This window comes from Bos javanicus, chromosome 23 (assembly GCF_032452875.1).
Source record: "Bos javanicus breed banteng chromosome 23, ARS-OSU_banteng_1.0, whole genome shotgun sequence".
Lineage (NCBI taxonomy): Eukaryota > Metazoa > Chordata > Mammalia > Artiodactyla > Bovidae > Bos > Bos javanicus.
In genome coordinates this window covers 39,715,130-39,738,371 of record NC_083890.1, presented here as the reverse complement: position 1 = coordinate 39,738,371, position 23,242 = coordinate 39,715,130, and the positions used below count along the sequence as shown (strand labels likewise).

The 23,242-nt window shown below is 40.8% G+C and overlaps 1 protein-coding gene across 4 annotated transcripts in view; it reads right to left on the bottom strand.

Annotated features, from left to right (window-relative positions):
• The window catches only part of DEK (DEK proto-oncogene), a 31,981-nt gene extending 10,692 nt beyond the window's left edge, over positions 1-21,289 (bottom strand). Inside the window, exons 1-8 of one of the 4 annotated variants that reach the window (XM_061398763.1) lie at positions 20,849-21,012; positions 20,316-20,469; positions 15,283-15,384; positions 14,949-15,058; positions 13,408-13,502; positions 12,396-12,516; positions 5,474-5,662; positions 2,094-3,068 (exon numbers count right to left, since the gene is read on the bottom strand). In XM_061398763.1, the coding sequence (XP_061254747.1) occupies positions 2,754-3,068; positions 5,474-5,662; positions 12,396-12,516; positions 13,408-13,502; positions 14,949-15,058; positions 15,283-15,384; positions 20,316-20,460 (1,077 nt within the window). In that variant the 5' untranslated portion in view covers positions 20,461-20,469; positions 20,849-21,012 and the 3' untranslated portion in view covers positions 2,094-2,753. Of the gene's footprint in view, positions 1-2,093; positions 3,069-5,473; positions 5,663-12,395; positions 12,517-13,407; positions 13,503-14,948; positions 15,059-15,282; positions 15,385-20,315; positions 20,470-20,580; positions 20,732-20,848 lie in introns of those variants that run through there. The other 3 variants (XM_061398761.1, XM_061398764.1, XM_061398762.1) reach the window with 3 other exon arrangements.
• Between the last annotated feature and the right edge of the window lie 1,953 nt (positions 21,290-23,242).

The following is a 23,242-nucleotide window of genomic DNA, read 5'->3' as shown; positions in this document are numbered from 1 at the left end:
CACTCAATATCCCACTTTTTATCTGTCTTCCTCCAACAGAAGCAGGAGAGCTAACACCTGGGTCTTTCCAGCTTCCCCTACAGCCAGTGGTGGCCAGGTAATAATGCTCTGGCCCATGCAATGCACATGCATCTCTCTGATGAAAAGTATCCTTGCCAGGGGAGAAAACACCAAAAGAAAACTTTTTACCCTTCTCTATCTGGCACCGGGACACAATGCCTAAAGGTAAAAGGCATTATTTTAAAGGTAAAATAATCTTCCTGATATCATGAGGTTAAATGGCACACATCAAGATGGGGGCTCAGAAGAGACAGTCCCTAAATTCTTAATACTTTTCTTGAGCCGCTGTCCTGGCCCAGAATTGCCTGTTTGTGGATTCCTTGTCCTGAAAGAAAAAGTAACTCCCGTTTCGGACATTAGTAGCAGGGGTTTTAAGTACAGAGCTGAAGATATTCCTGATGTATTTGAGAATCTTCAGATAAATTCAATACTCACAAAGTAAATATTCACAATTAGTTTTATACTTTCCTAGACATAAAGAGTGTTTATAAAACACTAGGAAACAAAAACTGAAGAAGCACTAAGCCAGCTCTTAAGGGTCTAAAACATTATTAGAGTTGTCTTCACTAATGTGGAAAGCACTGCTTCTCCTTTCTCTGTACTCTTCAGTGAGTCTTCTGTGCTTAAGGTGACACGTAGTGAAAGGCACGCCTGAGTGTGGTTTAATCTCAGCAACCTCCTAAAAATCTATTCCAATATGGGAATCAATTGATTTTCATAATAAGTAATTAAACCTCTATTCTCTCTTTGTAAAGAAAACCTCACATACCAGTTTCTGCCTGGTTCCAAACTGCTCTCCTTCTACCACCCTGAGTAATAACCAAATGTCCAAGAGCCAAGATGATAGGTAATTTGTAACAGCTCTTTTATAAAGAAATAAAGATAGAGCTGATTTACAACAGCTCTTTTACAAAGAAATTATTACCCAGTCACTCTCAGAAAGAGCATCTTCTTGTTTGAATTAATTCTAAAGTAAAAGAGAATGAAAAATGGTTGTGAACCCCTCACTATGTATCACAGAAACAGAGGTATAGGTACAGAGAACCTCAAACAAAGTATCTCAGCAATTGCTGGCTAACACGCTAAATGTGACATACTTCATATAAAAGACTAAAAGAACAAAAAACCCTGCCAATTCTTTAAGTACAGTTTTCATTGAGTTTAATCCTGTATTTTAAAAATAATAAACTTACTTATAAATTAAGCATCCTGCTCTTTCACACAGCTAAATATGAAAAGGACGGTGAATAATACTCAGCCTCACTTAATTGGCTAGTGAACACTATAACTGGATGTCTGCTTAAGACTTCTGACTTCAGCAATATGATATAAATTATATGATCCAAAGCTCTCAATTTACAGAGGAAAGAAGAAACAAGTTCATTTATTTATTCCAAGAATCTAAAATAGAACAAGAAGTTAATCTTAACAGGGAAAAGTTTTATCTATGAAGGAAAAATTTCAGGAAATAAAAATAAAAAACAAAGTAATACTCCACAGAAAAATAATCTGCAAAGAAATTTCTATCTATATGCAATCCTCAAATTTTCCCATCCATCAGCAACTCTTCTGTATGGCCTCTTAGAAATAAGAGGTCTTTTCATAGTACTGAACAAAAATATCTCCATTTATGAAGTCCCTAATGAGGCTGCCACTTAACTGAGTCTTCAAAAAATAGAAGAAAAAGGGAAAACAAAGTTACCATAGAAATACTATCCCTCCTGCCAGCACTTACCTTTCAAAGGCAACTGGAGCCTTTCACAGTAACGGAATCAGCAATAAAGTTTGTGAGAATGGCCCTAAATGTGAAAGTCTTTAAATGAAAAATAACTGTTTGCGAGAGGGTGATTTAACAGGAAAAACGAAGATTTCTCAGTCCAGATTTTACTAGTATATTTTATGAAGTCTGTCAATACCAACCCAAGCAGAAAAACCATACAGCATGATGATACAGCTTTTATATTGTGTGATGTGTATTAGGTTGGTTGAAAAGTAACCGCGGTTTCAGACCACGAATTTTAAATCAATATAACTAGGCTCAAACACCTCTTTATTAATCAAAATAGGAACCATTACAATCAACACATTTTCGCCAATGAGAAATAAGTTTCTTTATTCTCGTAGCGTGAAAAAACCCATGCTGTGGGATTCGACAAGTTCCTGGAAAGTATTTTCTGTCTCCTGCTGCTTGTGGAAGAGTCTTCCCTGCAAAAAGTTGTCGAGATGCTTGAAGAAGTTGTAGTCAGTCGGCAAGAGGTCAGGTGAATATGGTGGATGAGGCAAAACTTTGTAGCCCAATTCTTTCAACTTGGGAAGTGTCAGTCACGTGTTGTTGTGGAAGAGAATTGGGCCCTTTCTATTGACCACTGCTGGCTGCAGGTGTTGCAGTTTTTGGTGCATCTCATTGATTTGCTGAGCACACTTCTCGGATACGATTTCGCCAGGATTCAGAAAGCTGTAGTGGCTTAAATGGGACCACCAAACAATGACCATGACCTTTTTTTTGGTGCAAATGTGGCTTTGGGAAGTGCTATGGACCTTCTTTTCGGTCCAGCCACTGAGCTGGTCTTCACCAGTTGTTGTATAAAATCAACTGTTTGTTGCACATCACAATCCAATCGAGAAACGGTTCATTATTGTTATGTAGAGTAAGACAGGACAACACTTCAAAAGAAAAACGTTCTTATTTTCGGTCAGATCACAAGGCACCCACTTATCAATTTTTCCACCTTTCCAATTTGCTTCAAATGCCTAATGACCACAGCATGGTCAACGAGCTCTGCAGCAACTTCTCGTGTAGTTTTAAGAGCATCAGTTTTGATGATGGCTTTCAGCTGGTCACTGTCAACTTCTGATGATTGGCCATGATGCTCCTCATCTTCAAGGCTCTGCTCTCCTTTGCAAAACTTCTTGAACCACCACTGCACTGTACTTTCATAGGCAGTTCCTGGCCCAAACATGTTGCTGATGTTGTGAGTTGTCTCCGCTGCCTTACAACCCATTCTGAACTTGAATAAAAAAATTGCTCAAATTTGCTTTATGTCTAACAATCATTTCTATAGTCTAAAATAAATATAAACAGCAAGTAATAAGTCATTAGCAAAAAAAGGTGAGAAATGCATATTAAAATGAATAATATAACCACATTTAAGAATGTATTCCCCCAAAAAAGTACTCCAATATCAACTGGCAAAGTTCAACAATGAAAACCGCAATTACTTTTGCACCAACCCAATTATGAATGTCTGAAAAGCTTTTTTTTCCTTCACGGATTTTCATCATTTGACCTGGATTTCTAACAAGATCCTCATTTATGGCACTGTAGAAAGAAAAGCTCTGATTTGTAGTGGGACAGTTCCACGTGTGATCCTTATACAACAACCAAGATAGTCATGAATCAGGAGTTATCTGCATTCACTGACAGCAACTAACTCTACTCAGAACAAAGGGACAATAATCTGGAAAGCAAGGAAAAAACGAGTGTAAAATATCCTCACTTTTAAAGTTACACCTTAGTAATGACAGAAGATTGGATTTAGAAATCTTACATATGATAAAATGTCATCTTAATAATAACAGTAATAGCAGCTAATATTTACTTAATACTGTGCTATGTACTGCTCCAAGTGCTTAATACAACCCTTGGAAGATACTACTACTATTATCCCCATTATACAGAAGGAAATTGAAATACAGTTTTAAGTAATTTGCCCAAAGCCAAACAGTGATGATCAGAACACAGCTGGGATTTGAACTCAGTTTCCAAAGGCCATGCTCCTAACCATAGTACCTCTAAGAAAAAATTAAATGTTTATATTCTAAGACAACTTTTCATGCTTTAAATCTGCCTTTGAAAAGGTTTTGCAAAGTTTAATGAACACACACAGTAGATAACCAAAAATGTGTTGAATGAGGAAATCTATTGCAGAATTGCTACTATTACATATTCACATGTAAACAAACATGTTTTCCTCCCACTTCCTTAAAATCTATTCCATAAAAACCTCAGTGCTCAGATTACTCATCTTCCTTCACACCAAAAATATATATTAAGAAACTATTTATGAAACACCTGCTGGATCTGTAGTATTCTTTTTAAAACTAGGAAGTGCTTCATAGTTAGCTTTACAGAAGTCTTTATAGAATCTGACATTAAAACACGCACGGATTTTTAAATACCCAAAGACAAACACAAAGCGCAAACCTTTAAAAACATAGTTTACCACGTCTTTATTCTAATAGAAGTAGTCGTCAACTGAAGGTGATTTTGTCCCCAGGGGACACTTTGCAATGTCTAAAAACACTTTTGGTTTTAACTAAAGGTTGGGGGCAGGGGTGTGCTTACTAGCCTCTAGTAGGCAAACTCTATAATGCACAAGGCAGCCCCCCCTCCACACGGAAAAATCATCTCCACCCAGGTCAAGCCACGTTAACCAAGTCCCTAAGTGAAACAAGGGAGATTACCCAGGCAAGTTCTGATCATAAAAGGGAGCACCAAAACAGGAAAACAGAGTCAGCAAACCGCTACTAATAACAGGAAATCATTCCTTGTACCCACTCGTCCTCATCTACTTGGCTAAAGGTACATATCAAGAAGAGGGTAAGCTAACTCCTTAAATGGTTCAGCAACTCTCCTTCCGAACTCTCTGGAAACTAAATATTCTCAACATTTCATTGTTGTTAAGTTGCTAAGTCGTATAACTATTTTGTAACCCCAAGTACTGTTTTAGCCTGCCAGGCTCCTCTGTCCATGGTATTTCCCAGGCAAGAATCCTGGAGCGGGTTGCTATTTCCTTCTCCAAGGGATTTTCCCGACCCAGGGATTGAACCCGTATCTCCTGCATTGGCAGGAGTATTCTTTACCACTGAGTCACCATGGACGTCCCAACATTTAAAAAATACTCCCAAGTAAAAGAAAATGGCAGGCATTCCGAAGTGATACAAAACTTGCCCACCAACAAAATAAACTTCAAATGCTGCCAGTCTCATTAAGTAATCCCAAAGTGAGATAAAATGGTGGTCCTTAAATCCCTTGCTTTTTTGCATAAAACAGAATAAAATAGCACAAGTCAATCAAAAAATACTGACATACTATGAAAAAATTCTAAGATCTCCTTTATGGTCCTGTCACACATACCCCCGCCCCGCCTTCATTTATGTACTCTAGTCTCCAAGGTCCAGCTCAAATCCAGTCCACACCAACCTCACTCTTCCAACCAACTCTTGCACTCCGGCACAGTAATAAAACTAAAAGCTCCTTAAGAAAAAGAAAGGGCTTACACTTCATCATTTCTGTGTCTTTGGAATTAAAAACCACCAACATGGTATATATGTTTTCTGACCAATCTATTATACAAATGAATATTTAACTCTCCGCATGAAAAGAAATGAGGAAAAAGTGCCAACATTTTACCTCCTCTTCACTCTCTTTATCTTCATCCTCTGAGGACTCTTCTTTGTTTTTCTTTTCCTCTTCATCACTGCTAGATTCATCTGACAGGATTTCAGGACATTTGGTTCGCTTAGCTTTCCTGGCCATCCCAGAACTGTTCCGTTCCTTTTTGTTGCCTTTGCTAGAACTTTTTTTAGATTTTGGCAATGGCTGCGTAAAATAAAGAATACCAATGAGGTCTTATAAAGAATACCAATGAGATACTACAGTTCCAAGTCAATCACCTGTTTCTGATAACTACTTCTCAACTCAACGGCTTCTTAAATCACGCTTCTTTCCTGACACAAGTTTAGCAGCTTTACAGAGTAATACACCTCTAACTTTACGTGTCACGTTAACCTTTTTGCCTGCATTACCAAGAGCTTTTCATTCCTCTGAACACCCAGGCAAGAGACTCTTCACATACTGATATAGGACTAGAAGTCTGAGTGCACACTGTGTGACATTTAAGACTTCTATTTACACTTCACCAGGACAATATTTTCAGTCAGACTCATAATTTATTTCATCCCTATCAACATTAAAACTGTCACTGTCTTCCTGCTTTAGGGGACCCTTCAATCAACAGACTGAGACACATCATCCATAAAGGAAATAAAACCTCACTTTACACGTCCTGATTTTATGAACCATATAGTTTATATTCATATTACCTAGGGGTTCTACTTTCAGGAATGCCAGGATTATATTCTCACTTATGATTTTAAACACGCAGTTAAGTGTTGAGTATGTTAATTATGAAACTAATTAGGAACTACAAAATAAGTGCCACTGCCATTACCTTGATATTCAATTAAACCTTGCATATTTAAAAAGCAGAGATCACATGAGGAAAATGATTTGATTATATTAACCAACAAATTTAATTTTTAAATGCTTTCTTAGGGGAGTAATTGGTAACTTCAGAAACTGAAAACCATAAAGTAACTTTGCATAAAGATTCTGAAAAGATATACACTGCTGCTGCTAAGTTGCTTCAGTCGTGTCTGACTCTGTGTGACCCCATAGACGGCAGCCCACCAGGCTCCCCCGTCCCTGGGATTCTCCAGGCAAGAACACTGGAGTGGGTTGCCATTTCCTTCTCCAATGCGTGAAAGTGGAAAGTGAAAGTGAAGTCGCTCAGTCGTGTCCAACTCTTTGCGACCCCACAGACTGCAGCCCACCAGGCTCCTCCGTCCATGGGACTCTCCAGGCAAGAGTACTGGAGTGGGGTGCCGTTGCCCTCTCCAGATATACACTGAGGAATTAAAATTATGGGTATCTTTTGTCTTTGTTTTTGCCTATGTTATTTTCTACAATAAGTAGAAACATTAAGAAGAATTCCATAACATTACCTTAAGATACGCAATTGTGTACACGTTCTCGGTAACTTTAAGCGGTATCTCTCACGAATACAGCAGAACCACAGCTCCCTTCCCTTCCGGAACCTCCCAGGCTTCAGAGTCACTGTTACCCACACCAAAATTAAGAAGTGGCTGTTTTGTGTAATGTGGCACTTTCAGGCTATCTACAACCCACGGGACAGCCTCCAGCTTGCCCAACCTACCCTTCTAAAGGCAGACTGGGAAACAGTCAATCTAGGTGCCTCCAGAAACTAAGGTAGTGGACAAAGATATTTCTCAGAGAGGTTCTCCATAAATCTCCTAGAATAAACATATATAGATAATCCCATTATGTGAACTATTGCCATTACCATCTATTACCAGGAACCAATCCATTTTGATGAATTCTTTGATAAGTGTTTGGAGAAAAGCTAACTCTGTCTAAACTCACTATTCATTAAATGAAATCCAAGATATGAATATATTTGAAAAAAGTAATCTACCTATGTCAGCTCAGGAACCAGATGCAGGTGTTAAGAAAATAATCTGTATGTGAAATCAGTTAAGATGAGGACTGGAATGGGGAGGGGGGGTGCTGGATAAATCTACATGAGAAAATCAAAGGATGTTTCATCATTCAAGAACCCAATCAAGAAAATTCAACTTCTAAAAATAAATGAAGAGATCTTCATTTTTAAAAAGTAATAATATATAAGTGCCTTAGAACTTTCCTATATTGGTTCTAAAAATAGTTGAATATATTCATCGGAAACCAGTGTCAAGAGCATTATCCCCTTTGAGGAACAAAATCTAACAAACAAGGTAGAAGTACAAAAGCAGAGTAAAACAACGTTAAACCAACACTTTTAAGCACCTTTAAGACTATTCTAGAAGATGAATACTAATGACTTTATAGTGTTTTCCTTAAATGATGGAAGCATATGGTAGCATAGAAAATAGCCTGAGATTGATACCATTAGATTAAGGAGTAATCACCACAAAATCAGATATGAAAAATGGATATAATAAGATGTCATTAAAAAAAAGATAAAACAATGGTTCTCAAAGTATGGTTCACAGACCCTGAGAGTTTCCTAAGACCTTCCCAAAAGCCCTAAAGGTCAGAACTATTTTGACAGTAATACCAAGAAGAGTATTTATTTGCTCTTTTCACTGCCCTGACATTTGTAGTGACTGCTCAAGAAACGAAGGTAGGCAAACCTATTGATACCTTATCGAGACTGAGGCAGAAACTTGGGTTTGTAGTCATTTTACTCCTCACCACCTCATAACCAACCACACACTAGTCCTTGATGTTGACTCTCAACCTCTGAGCACATCTGCACAACATCTGTACAGCAAAATGGGAGGCTCACATGCAGTACTCCCACTGCGTAAGGAAGTTCACGGATTTTCTTGACGAAAAGCATTTGTGCAACTGAGCAGTGAAAGTGCCTGGGAAATACCATGGACAGAGGAGCCTGGTGGACTCCTACAGTCCACGGCCTTGCAAAGTTAGCTACTTTTTTCTTTGGAACATCATTTTTAAAAGGATAATTGAAAAACAATGCCTATTCAGACTTAGTATTTGATAGACATATTGTCAAAAATGATTGTGAGTCTGTCACCTCAAAAAACAAAAACACCAAACTGACAGCACTTGTTTCCAATGATGAATTTCAAAGTTTCAAGTGAAAATTAAATTTTGGAAAGTTTACCTCCACTATCATGGGCCTGACAGCCTCCCAAGTACTTGAAGATTTTTTCCCCCCTGACAATAGTTATGTTAATGAATATGGTTTTTTGACAGTGAAATGTGCTAGCATTTGGAAGATATGCGTAATTCAGGGAATCAGTATTTTCCAAATGGAGGGTACCTATTACAAAATCACACACAGGTAAAAGGTCCAAGTTTCTTAACATGGTTTTAAATACTACATTCCAACTAACCTTTAAGACTCTGCCCCACTCCCACAACTGTGGAGGTTTAGTACTGTATCAAAGGCGACTATCCAAAATTACCTGAAATGCTTTTTTAAAATATCCCCCCTTTTTCTAACTACATAGCTGTGTGAAGTTGGATTTTTTTTTCTTATACTTCAAGCAAAACAATACATTATTGCAACAGAAGGAAATGCAGAAGCAAATGAGAATAGATCTGTCTTAAGTCAAGACACAAACAGATCTGCAAAACACAGAATGTCATTCTTCTCATTAAAATTTTGGAAAGTATAGCTATTTTTCAGACAAAATATTACTTTTGTTAACATGCAGTGGGTCTGTTGCTATTTTAGAACTTTTCAGTTTTAATTTAGAATGCAGTATATATCAAAATACTGTACTGTAGCGTATTCTAAATTTAAAAAAAACTGAAAAATTTATTTGACAGTACATATCAAAATCACAGAACTGTACAAAAAAGATCTTCACGACCAAGATAATCACAATGGTGTGATCACTGACCTACAGCCAGACATCCTGGAATGTGAAGTCAAGTGGGCCTTAGAAAGCATCACTACGAACAAAGCTAGTAGAGGTGATGGAATTCCAGTTGAGCTATTCTATCTCAAATCCTGTAATACAATGCTGTGAAAGTGCTGCACTCAATATGCCAGCAAATTTGGAAAACTCAGCAGTGGCCACAGGACTGGAAAAGGTCTGTTTTCATTCCAATCCCAAAGAAAGGCAATGCCAAAGAATGCCCAAACTACTGCACAATTGCACTCATCTCACACGCTATTAAGTAATGCTCAAAATTCTCCAAGCCAGGCTTCAGCAATATGTGAACCATGAACTTCCAGATGTTCAAGTTGGTTTTAGAAAAGGCAGAGGAACCAGAGATCAAATTGCCAATATCCGCTGGATCATCGAAAAAGCAAGAGAGTTCTAGAAAAACATCTATTTCTGCTTTATTGACTATGCCAAAGCCTTTGACTGTGTGGATCACAATAAACTGTGGACAATTCTGAAAGAGATGGGAATACCAGACCACCTGATCTGCCTCTTGAGAAACCTATATGCAGGTCAGGAAGCAACAGTTAGAACTGGACATGGAACAACAGACTGGTTCCAAATAGGAAAAGGAGTCCGTCAAGGCTGTATATTGTCACCCTGCTTATTTAACTTCTATGCAGAGTACATCATGAGAAACGCTGGGCTGGAAGAAGCACAAGCTGGAATCAAGATTGCCAGGAGAAATATCAATAACCTCAGATATGCAGATGACACCACCCTTATGGCAGAAAGTAAACAGGAACTGAAGAGCCTCTTGATCAAAGTGAAAGAAGAGAGTGAAAAAGTTGGCTTAAAGCTCAACATTCAGAAAACGAAGATCATGGCATCTGGTCCCATCACTTCATGGGAAATAGATGGGGAAACAGTGTCAGACTTTATTTTTTTGGGCTCCAAAATCACTGCAGATGGTGACTGCAGCCATGAAATTAAAAGACACTTACTCCTTGGAAGGAAAGTTATGACCAACCTAGATAGCATATTCAAAAGCAAAGACATCACTTTGCCAACAAAAGTCCGTCCAGTCAAGGCTATGGTTTTTCCAGTAGTCATGTATGGATTGAGAGTTGGACTGTGAAGAAAGCTGAGTGCCGAAGAATTGATGCTTTCGAACTGTGGTGTTGGAGAAGACTCTTGAGAGTCCCTTGGACTGCAAGAAGATCCAACCAGTCCATTCTGAAGGAGATCGGTCTTGGGTGTTCTTTGGAAGGAATGATGCTAAAACTGAAACTCCAGTACTTTGGCCAGCTCATGCGAAGAGTTGACTCATTGGAAAAGACTGATCTGGGAGGGATTGGGGGCAGGAGGAGAAGGGGACAACAGAGGATGAGATGGCTGGATGGCATCACTGACTCAATGGACGTGAGTTTGAGTGAACTCTGGGAGATGGTGATGGACAGGGAGGCCTGGTGTGCTGCAATTCATGGGGTCGCAAAGAGTCGGACACGACTGAACTGAACTGATATATCAAAATGGGCTTCCCTGGTGGCTCAGTCTGTAAGAATAATCTGTCTCCAATTCAGCAGACCTGAGTTCAGTCCCTTGGGTAGGAAGATCCCCTGGAGAAGGAAATGGCAACCCATTCTAGTATTCTTGCCTGGGAAATCCCATGGACAGATGAGCCTGGTGGGCTATCATCCATGGGGTCACAAAGAGATACGATTTAGGGACTAAGTCACCACTACCAAATATCAAAATAACTCACATAAACAAAAGCTCTAGAGGTCCTCATTAAGTTTAAGAAAATGATAGGGTCTTGAAGCTAAACACATTTGAAAACCACTAAGGAAAAGTTGAATTAAAAGCATCCCTCATAATTCAGACAACTTAGTAACTGCTTCTGGGGAAACAGTGTTCAAACTCATCTTATAGATAAACCAATGGGAATTCTATCCCCATCATCTCTTCAATTTGTAGCTACATGACAAAAATATCCTTAGGCATCACTGTCCAGCTAATAGTCAACAGGACCAAGAGCAGGCAAAAATAAAAGTCCCAGAGCTATTTCCCAGTTTTCTAATCTTAATGCCCTTCTCTCCTCACTAATGGACTCTGAGCTCCTAGGTCTTCTAGATCTCTCAATTCTTTCCTATTAAGATGAGAAAATATGAAAATAACTGCTAAAAGACTTAAGCTGAAAAGGCAAGTTCAGATAATTACCACTTCAATTCAGTGATGTCCTTTGCTACTGTTAAACAATTTGGGCAAATCTAATCCGGATTTGAAGCTGAAACTCCAATACTTTGGCCACCTGATGTGAAGAGCTGACTCATTTGAAAAGACCCTGATCTTGGGAAAGATTGAAGGCGGGAGGAGAAGGGGATGACAGAGGATGAGATGGTTGGGTAGCATCACCGACTCAATGGACACGAGTTTGGGTCAACTCTGGGAGTTGGTGATGGACAGGGAGGCCTGGCGGGGAGCGGTTCATGGGGTCACAAAGAGTTGGACACAACTGAGTGACTGAACTGAATCCAGATTTTAGAAGAATGGCAAAAACCACAAGACCATTTCACTCCCCTGTCCAGCTCCTGGGCTCTCTTGATGTTTCTAGAAATCCAACCCAAGAAACTTCAAAAAGCCAGCTTTTTTCCACCCCTTTTTCATAACCTTACTCCAGTATCTAGTAAATCTCTGGCTCTAGCACACCACCTTGTCTTTCTGGATCTGATTACAGGCTGTACACCCTCCCTCACCAGCCCAATACTTCCTCCTCAGCCCTACTTCTGTTCAAGTATCTTCTAGATGCATAACTCTGGATTCTTTGTATTTCTGTCCCATTTGACATTTAGATAACAATTATCTATCTTTCTTAATCTTAAATCCTTTATGCTTGATAAGGGAGAACACATCTGTATGCCTTTTCTGTTTTCTCTATCAAAATTGTTGTGGGTATGTTAACCAAAGGCAAATTCTTTGAATGCAGACGATATTACTGAATATTGATAGCAATGCTGCTAACTATTAAAATGTTCATTAAAAAAAAGAGAGAGAAAGGAGAGGCTAAAAAGAATTGATTTGTTACTGAAATAGTAAAAATTGATCCTCACTTTGCCAGAAGGCTTTGGATGCATTAAAAAATTCAAGATCCTTTTCACCAGTTCACTATTTACACCCGATCTCTCCAAGTCAAGAACCTCGCAGATGCTCTTTAACATGGCATTTCTAAATCTGAAAAAGAAAATGGAAAAAGCCAATGTGATTACATAGGAAAATTTATAAACATTCTCCACAATGTAAAGATAAGAGCTAACCCAACTGGCTCAGCCACAAACATTAAGAAAGCAGTCAGTGTTTCTCTGAATCTTAGAAGTACTCCCAATAATCTTGACTGGTGCATGCACAAAATATAGCCAGGTACTATTATAAACAGAAAACATCATTTACCATTTAAGTTTTAATGGTGGTATAAGAAAAAACTTACTTCATTCACTAGAAAATAATGTAAAATATTTCATTACTTAAAATTCACAAACTTGTTAATTCTTCTGGCTGGTGATTAAATACTACATTTTCCCCTGAGTATTCCTACTGACAATGTCTCAAAGAAAGTAATAGGTAATCATATTTAATACTCAAGTTTTAAACTACAGGGGACTTAATAAAGAACTTTTAAGAATGTATCATCTCATTAAAAAAATTATTTAAAGAATATATCATCTTGTCTGCATTAGGGTGGAAATTATTTCTATTAACTTGATTATCTTCAAAACAGTTTAAATGGCACTTATAAGTGAGGGAATGGAGTGGCTGACACAGAATAGGAGTCAAGAGTTTTTACTACATTTACATTCCCTTTGGACCTTCTAGATTTGGGGCTGGGTGAATGATTTACCTCTGTGTATCGTTCTTCTAAGGAACAGAAATGTCTTTGAGCTTTCAATAATCTTGATAGCCACTATTTTTCAGAAAGCAAGTCAATAGTTTATGATGACATGGTCTTGGAATTTAAAGCAAAGAATCAGCAGTCTACTGAAAATGTAAGGGCAGTTATACTTAAATGTTAAAAAAAAAAGCTGAAGCCCATTAATCTAAACGTGATTATTTATAAAGATAACTTACTTTTTCAACATTTCTTCCTTCTTTTTATATTGGATACTTCCTTTTTCAAATGGAAAGCCACTGAACTGACCCACATTCTTCTTTAATGAGGACACCTGAAAATATTTCTCCTATTATTAATGCTACTTATTACCCAGTAATGTAAACAAGAAAAATTTCAAAGCCAACATTTTTCTTTTCACATCAGTCTCCATATTACAATACTGGTTTATTCCACATTTTAAAATTCACAATGGAAAAGTGCACTTGTTACTAAAATATTAACATTATAAAATGTTTACAAACAAAATGTTATCTGATAGCACCCAGGGATGTGGAAAGTTACTACTTAGAAGACACTCTCATTCCCTGGCAGTTCAGTGGTTCCAGCTCCCCGCTCTCACTGTCAAGGCCCAGGTTCATTCTCTGGTTGGGGAATAAATATTCCACAAGCCAGGCAGTGCAGCCAAAATAAATAAATAACGGGGAAAAAAAAATTTCCCTAAGTAATACAAGTTACCAGTAATATTAATTTTTCATTCAAGAAAGTCAGGGATTTATTCTTTAAAAAGTAAAGAACAGAGTCCCTCCAAAAGTTAATACCATTTAGCAGTAATGGGACTTGTGTAGATCAGACTATTGTCAGGGTTGAATGAGGTAACACACATGAAAACAAAGCTTACCACACTTCAGACGGTCTAACAATGTCAAGCTTTACTTTGCCCATGCACAGCCCAAAGCGAAGTGTCCTCAGATGTATGGAATACTGAAGTTGTGTGTACAGTATTATGATCAGTAAATGAAACACTGATTTATTTTAACAAACTGTCAGCAAAAATTATCCCGATTTATCAGATATTTCCTCAAAAAATGAAACAATATTCTGTATTGTTTATTCTGAATGGCTAGAATCATTCAAAAAATAAATTTCTTCTAACACAGTTAAAGATAACTAAATCAAAACTTTGATTTCACAATCTGAAATTTTAGTTTGGCTTAAAAACAACTATGGGGTTCCCTTATAGCTCAGTTGGTAAAGAATCCACCTGCAGTGCTGGAGACCCCAGTTCGATTTCTGGGTTGGGAAGATCTGCTGGAGAAGGGAGGGATAGGCTACCCACTCCAGTATTCCTGGGCTTCCCCTGTTTCTCAGCTGGTAAAGAATCTGCCCACAAGGCAGGAGACCTGGGTTCGATCTCTGGGCTGGGAAGATCCCCTGGAGAAGGGAAAGGCTACCCATTCCAGTTTCTGGCCTGGGGAATTCCATGGACTATATAGTCCATGGGGTCGAAAGGAGTCGGACACGACTGAGCAACTTTCACTTAAAAACAACAATATAAAGAGCTCTGGATGTTACAATACTAATGGCTATATCTAGCTACATGTCCTAGGATATGTCGTTAAACTGTCTGTCAGTTGGCTCACTTTTATGGAATGGAGATTGATCTAATTGATTTAGTTCTGCAACTAAAGTCCTTTCCAGAACTAAAATTATGTTCCTGTTGTAAAGTATTTTAACACGTAAGTACACTACTAGGTAAAAAGTATAAAAAAGGTCTTACTGTTCCTGGTCTGTTGTAAAGCAGTTTATGGAGATTTCTAAGTTCATCTGTTTTCTTCTTACTCAAGAAGAAATGTATCCTTTCAATTTCACAAAGTTTCTGCCCTTTTCCTAGAGGAAAAAAAATACCATGTTAAACACCCATTATGTGTTAGAACATTTAATGAGAATTATTTTTAGAGCTTAGTTTACATATAACTTCTGCTCTCATAGAACAAATTAAATTACACCTGTAATATATTAGTACTTAGTAAACACTAAAAACTAAACACTGCTAACCATCATTTTGTATACTGAGGCATTTTTACTACAGAATGAAAGGAATATAAACTTACCTTGTGCGATTGTAAATGGCTCTCTTTGTAAGGAAGAGACTTGCATCGTCAACCTCTCTACTTTCTTCTTTTCCCTCTTGCCTTCCACAATGAGGCTCTTTTCTAGAAGTTAATTTAACACTTCTTAAGTAACAAAAAGCTTAAAGGATGTATTATATAAACATGTAGGGGAAAAAAACTGTAGAAACCTAGTATCTTATTCTCCTAAGTATGATTTAGAGAAGCAAATGACACAACAGAGGTGAAAATACTTGGTAAGTTAGTATTATCACTGAAATTTTTAAAATTTTATCTACCCGGCCAACCTCACAGAGGAACTGGTGTTTAAAAAAAAAAAAAATCAGAAGGCAAACAAACTTTTATCCAGCTACAATTATTGCTACAGAAGTCAATTTGTGAAAAATCACCAAGATGCTCATTAATCTACAATTTGATTAGACATATTCTATTTACTGGGATTCTGTTTACTGTACATCAGAAAACAGCAAGTTAAAATTTAGATAAAAGAATTTCAAGAGATAACCAAAGAAAATAGTAATTTAGTAAGCTGACAGAAGAAAGAAAAAGAAGAACAAGCCAGAGCACCCAGGTTAGTTACTACAGCTAGGGTAAAATTAGGCAAGTTAACATTTAAGGCAATCAACTGGGATGCCATTACTTTGTAGTTCAATAAATGATATTCATAATAATGGTCATAAAACTGTGGGGAAAAAAAGTTTTGCAATGTTTCGTCTGGACTGCAGTTTTTTACTTTAACACTTAAAACATTAAGCTGGATTTTCTAAAACCCATTTACTTTCTGACTGAGATAAACTCAGACAAATATGAGGACACTAATTACATATTGGTGGCAGGCCTTCCATTCTTTCACCTGAATGCCTTTTTTGTGCAAAGCTGCACTAGATACTAAGGGCGCATCAACAGATGGTTAAGAAATTGAGGGATTCCCCTGGTGAGTTCTCAATGCTGGGGCCCTGGGTTTGATCCCTGGTTGGGGAACAAGATTCCACATGCTACAACTAAGATCATGTGCAGCCAAATAAATAAAAATAATATTAAAAAAAAAAAAAAGGAAATTGAATATTTCCTGAAAAGAGACCATGTCTAGTAGAGTCTTCTGCTGCTGCTGCTGCTGCGTCGCTTCAGTCGTTTCCGACTCTGTGCGACCCCATAGACAGCAGCCCACCAGGCTCCGCAGTCCCTGGGATTTTTCAGCCAAGAGTACTGGAGTGGGGTGCCATTGCCTTCTCCGAGTAGAGAATTTCATGCAAAGATGGGCTCGACAAAGGACAGAAATGGTATGGACCTAACAGAAGCAGAAGATATTAAGAAGAGATGGCAAGAATACACAGAAGAACTGCACAAAAAGATCTTCACGACCCAGATAATCACGATGGTGTGATCACTGACCTAGAGCCAGACATCCTGGAATGTGAAGTCAAGTGGGCCTCAGAAAGCATCACTACGAACAAAGCTAGTGGAGGTGATGGAATTCCAGTTGAGCTATTCCAAATCCTGAAAAATGATGCTGTGAAAGTGCTCCACTCAATATGCCAGCAAATTTGGAAAACTCAGCAGTGGCCACAGGACTGGAAAAGGTCTGTTTTCATTCCAATCCCAAAGAAAGGCAATGCCAAAGAAAGAATGCTCAAACTACCGCACGCATCTCACACGCTAGTAAAGTAATGCTTAAAATTCTCCAAGCCAGGCTTCAGCAATACGTGAACGGTGAACTTCCAGATGTTCAAGCTGGTTTTAGAAAAGGCAGAGGAACCAGAGATCAAATTGCCAATATCCGCTGGATCATCGAAAAAGCAAGAGAGTTCTAGAAAAACATCTATTTCTGCTTTATTGACTATGCCAAAGCCTTTGACTGTGTGGATCACAATAAACTGTGGACAATTCTGAAAGAGATGGGAATACCAGACCACCTGATCTGCCTCTTGAGAAACCTATATGCAGGTCAGGAAGCAACAGTTAGAACTGGACATGGAACAACAGACTGGTTCCAAATAGGAAAAGGAGTCCGTCAAGGCTGTATATTGTCACCCTGCTTATTTAACTTCTATGCAGAGTGCATCATGAGAAACGCTGAACTGGAAGAAACACAAGCTGGAATCAAGATTGCCAGGAGAAATATCAATAACCTCAGATATGCAGATGACACCACCCTTATGGCAGAAAGTGAAGAGGAACTAAAAAGCCTTTTGATGAAGGTGAAAGTGGAGAGTGAAAAAGTTGGCTTAAAGCTCAACATTCAGAAAACGAAGATCATGGCATCCGGTCCCATCACTTCATGGGAAATAGATGGGGAAACAGTGGAAACGGTGTCAGACTTTATTTTTCTGGGCTCCAAAATCACTGCAGATGGTGACTGCAGCCATGGAATTAAAAGATGCTTACTCCTTGGAAGAAAAGTTAAGATCAACCTAGATAGCATATTCAAAAGCAGAGACATTACTTTGCCAACAAAGGTTCGTCTAGTCAAGGCTATGGTTTTTCCAGTGGTCATGTATGGATGTGAGAGTTGGACTGTGAAGAAGGCTGAGCGCCGAAGAATTGATGCTTTCGAACTGTGGTGTTGGAGAAGACTCTTGAGAGTCCCTTGGACTGCAAGGAGATCCAACCACTCCATTTTAGCGGAGATCAGCCCTGGGTTTTCTTTGGAAGGAATGATGCTAAAGCTGAAACTCCAGTACTTTGGCCAGCTCATGCGAAGAGTTGACTCATTGGAAAAGACTCTGATCTGGGAGGGATTGGGGGCAAGAGGAGAAGGGGACGACAGAGGATGAGATGGCTGGATGGCATCACTGACTCGATGGACTTGAGTCTGAGTGAACTCCAGGAGTTGGTGATGGACAGGGAGGCCTGGTGTGCTGCGATTCATGTGGTCGCAAAGAGTTGGACACGACTGAGCGACTGATCTGATCTGATCTGAGTAGAGTCTAGGAGACTAAAATATACTCCAAAGAAAATTAATACACTTCAAGAAAGATAAAATTGAAGTTCTGTGAGTTGATGAAAGAGTAATTCTTTTATGATTATGGATAAAGGATCAAAACATTGGAGCTGGCTTTGAAGGACAGGCAAGATCTGCAGATGTAATGCTCAGCCCAGACAGAATAAAAAAAAAAAAAAGGGGACTCCAGCAGGTGTGTCCTGGCCATGGCATGTATTAGCTGAACGAAGAATGAACAGACAGCACTCTAAAGCAACTCTGAAGATCACCGGCTTCCCTTCCCTGAATGATTTATGCCCTTTACTGGCTGTTGATTACCATCTATAAGCTAATGACTTCCCTGGTCTACCTCCAGTCCAGAGCATTCTCTTGAGCTTCACACTGGACAGCTCCACTTCATGTCCTACAGGCGCCAAACTCAATGCACCCAAAACAGGAGTCATAATCATCTCCAAACTCACTCACCTTCGTGAATTCTACTTTTCAGAAAATGGTAGTATAACCTACCCAGCTGCCAATGACAGAAACCTAGAAGTCATCTTTTACGAGGCATCTCCTGCCACCTTTCCCCTCACTCCCCAAACTGCTGCCAAGTCAAGTCAATTCCACACCATATTTGGCACAAATTTCAGTGCCGTGTTTCTAGATGCCTCACTAGAAGAGTTATATTTTCAGGGCTGAGTAGGATAAAAACATCCTCCATTTAAATTGTCACACAAACACCTCAGAGGAGGAAAAGAGAACAGTAACAAATTTAAGACAACTACAAAACTGCCTGGGCGTTTTAAAAAAAGTTTTCATGTTAAAAAAAAAAAATCACAATTTGAACTATCAATCTCCCAAGCATTACTGTACTGGTCATTTATAGTGCCTTTATTGAACACATGACTTCTGTAATTTTTTCCTGACGTGAAGAAATTCATCATCTCAGTGGTATCCAAAAGCAAAAACTGGAGGAAAAAGTGCTGAGAAAGTCTTGGACTAGCAGTGAGATACTGCAGCCAATTTTCAGTTATTACATTATGAATAATTTAAAATTAATCCGTATTTTTCTCCTAAGCGTTTCCGTACTTAAATGCGGGCATGCTTGCCCTCTTAGAGCACCTACCACTTTAGACAAACAAAAAAGCACACCGAGTAATCTCAACCCAGATTGTATTCATAAAATGCTGATTATGGACTGGTTTAGGCTTGGAAAAAAACAAAACCAGTGAAACCTGGTTTGGCTGAGTTGTAATCAAGTATTAAATAAATCCATATTGGGCTAATATCATCAGAGAATGCTAAGATGTCTGATACGGAGATTTAAGTGGCTGGAATCATTTCATGAAGCTGGCATACCTCAACACGCACTGCCCCCTGGATAAACTGACCGCGGGACCACTCAATTCTGTAAGGTTCTCCCCATTTCAAGCGTCCAGTCACATAGATCACTACTGTTCTCCCTCTACACCAAAACTGAGACAACTCTGAGCTCTTTTAAGTTTCTTTTCACAGTTCACTGCTTTCGTACTCTAAGTAGCAACCGCTTTCACCGGTGTTTCCCCGTGAAAGTTAACTCCCTTAAGCCTCTGAAACGAACGTCTGCTGAAGCTCAGCAAATATACTCGAACGATTAAAATATTTCCAGGTCTAGCATTAACAACTTCTTCAATTCTTACTGTCAGAGCCTTACAATTTCGAAACGTAAAGGATGTGTACTGAAGAGCAAAAATAAAAGATTACCATAGTACCCTAAGGCCAGCAGTTTAAAAAAAAACAGATCTGAAACTTACAAACTTCCTGTCAAACAGTGAAATGTTATGAACGTCTGTCTGTTGCTGGCGAGAAGCAAACTGCACTCCGAAATAACAACAACGGAACGAGGATTTTGTTCTTTTTAAATTGGAATTCACAAAGTTATTTTCTCCACTGCTGCTCGGAGCGCGCACACACACACAAACCCCAGATAATTCCACATTCTTACTGAAGAAAAAAAAAATCACTCCTACTGAGCGTCTCTAAGTGCACAAAGAGCCAGAAAAAGCGTTTTCGGTACAATCCATCACTAGGAAAGACGACGTCCTCTCCCCACCTTTCTCTTCCTCCTCCTCTTCCTCGTCGTCGTCCTCGTCCTCCTCTTCACTTTCCTCTCTCGGGCCGGGCATGTCGGGCTCTTTTTCGGACGCGGGCTGGGCGGGGGCTGCCTCTCCCTCCGCAGCTGTGCCCGAGGAGGACATGCTGTGGACCTGCGGGCGCGGAGCACACCAAACCCCTCGGCTCGGTCTCCCCTAGCTCCCGGCCGCCCCGACCGGCCGGCCCACCCTGCGCAGCCCCAGGGAGCCGCGAGGAGCCCCGACCTCAAAGTTTGCCTCCCCGCGTATCCGGGACGACGGCGCTCACTCCCCCGGGGGGCAGCTTTTCCCTCTGGCCCCGCGGGCCGTCGCGCCGGCCGAGGCGGGAAAGCGCGGGCGCCGCGCCGCCCCTCCCACCGCTCGGCCTCGCGCCGCCGGCCGCCCCGCGTCCCCTCCCCTCCCCCCGCCCCAGGCCGCCGTCCAAATGGCCGCGGAGGTGCGGGCGGGGCCCCGCGCGCCCTCTCGGCCTCCCACAGGCCGACGCGGCCCTCACCGCGGGTCCCGGCGGCCACGGGCCTGGCGTGTGAGGGCACGAAGAGGCTCCCGGAGGCGGCGACAGGCGCCAAGGAGGACACGCACGGGCCGCTCGCTGGCGTGACGCTCGCGCCGCGCTCTCGGCTGCCCAGAATCAACACGATTTTCAAAATGGCGGTTCGGGAAGGAAAGCGGGAATGCGGCGGCCAATCAGGGCCGCGAGCTGGGAGTTGGCGCGCGCGGGGTTGGGGGGGCGGGGCGGGCGCTCGCCTCTGAGGAAAGCCCTCCGAGCCGGGGTGGAGCCTCGAGAGGTCGTCCTGGCGGCGGGCGCAGGGGGCTCGCGCGCTCCCGGGCCGCCCCGGTGGCGTCCCGCCGCCGATACGGCGCTCGGCTGGGAAAGCGGACAGGCGGCGTCGCGGGCGGCGGGCGGGAGCGGGCGCGGGGCCGGCGTGGCGGCGCTGAGCGGAAGAACGCTAGGGGGCCTGCCTGTGTATTGTCTCCGCGGCTCGTTCCCGGAAAGGAGGAGGAGCGGCCGTGGGTCCGGGAGGCGGCGGGAAGGAGGGAGGGTGAAGAAGTTTACATCCAGTTAAGTCCCTGTTACAGTTATTTCCCAGAGGTTGAGGGGAATTACTAAGTGAGTGATCTCTTGGGTCCCAGAGATCACGCTGGTGATGACTCCTGAATCTGCTGTTAGGAGGACCCCATCGCTTGCAAAGTGCATCGCGAGGAAAAAGATCCTACTGCATAGAAAGTTAGCGTCACCGGAGACAAAAAGATTTCCAGACCTGTAAATGTTAGGGGGAAATCGTGTGTGTTCGTTATAATAGAAGAAAAAACGGTATCGCCCAGTCCAGACTTCTCCTGGAGACGTGGGCCATCTCCGCAGAATCCTTTAAAACTTAAAAACAACAACAACACACTGCTCCCACAGCCTTGAGTTTCCGGGCCTGTAGGTCAAAACTCTCGCAATAAACTCGCGTTTGGCTTTGTTAAAACGGAACACTGCTCCTCCTCCTACACTTCGCTCAAATGCTGCGCTTTTATGTCTGTGATTCACGTTGTTTCACATCCCCCCCCCCCCCGCCCCCGCCCCACCACTGTCTGACCAAAGGATCCTTTTATTGGACGTATTTATACTAGAAACAGGGTCAGTCAGATTTGCCCAAATGGATTCCGCTTTGTGTGCAAAAATTAGACATGGTCTTTGAATCATCTCTTTTCCTTTTGTGCCCCTACGAAAACATAAGCAAGTTCTGTCTGAAAACAAGCAAATTCTGTCATTTCGTCCCTCAAATTTTAAACCATCTCCCACTCTATTGGTGCCACTCAATCCTGTCCACTCTCTTGCTTGGATTTTGACATAGTCCTTCACTGATTAGGTGGCTTCCACGTTGCTACCTCCACCTCCCACTAGTCACACAGCAGCCAAGGTAATCTATTTGGGAGTTGTTTGTTTTCATTTACTCTTGCTTAAAACTCTCCAATAGCTCTATGCTCAAGAGCTTCTCCCACCCCAATACCATCACTATTCCCTTTCCATTCTTTTTCAGTAATTCACTTATTCATTCAAAAATATTTGTCGCAAACCTCCTCTCTTCCAGTCACTAACAGCTGCCATCTTCAAGCTTACGTTCTAGTTGAGACAGTGAACAAGTGGATACACTATACGATGGATAGCTATAAAAGTAAAGCAGATTAAAGCAGATGGGAAGTACCAGTAGGATGGATGGTGTTTTATTTTACATATTGATACTTAAGGAAGATCTTGTTAATAAGGTAACATTTGAAAAGAGATCCTAAGTATTATTAAATGAGAGCAGAGGAGAAAGTGGATATATTCTAAGAATTCTGTGGAGTTTTGAATGTGAGTTATGATGATTTGGGGGTTTTCATTCAATGTGTTAGTTGCTTAGTCATGTCCGACTCCTTGCAACCCCATGGGGTGGAGCCCTTCAGGCTCTTCTGTCTGTGGAATTCTCCCGGGAAGAATACTGGAGTGGGTTGCCATTCCTTTCTCCAGGGGGTCTTCCCAACCCATGGATTGAACGGGGTCTCCTGCTTAGATCTGAGCCACCAGGGAAGCCCCAATAAACAGCCATTTACTGAGATGAGGAAAAGCCCTTGGGCGTTGAGGAGGAGTATTTGTTTTGGGGAGGGGCAAGGAGTGGTGGGTAAGAAGATCAGTCATTTCGTTGAGGCCTGTTAGGTATATGTGTGTGTGCTCAGTCAGTCATGTCGAACTTGCGATCTGCATTGCAGGCAGATTCTCTACCACCTGAGCCACTAGGGAAGCCCAGTGAGATTCCTGTTAACTCCAAATGGAGATTCAGACTAGGCAATTGGATGTGAAAGTCACATTCAGGAGAAGCTCTAGCTCACGATATAGATGTGGGAATTGTCAATGTATAAGAAG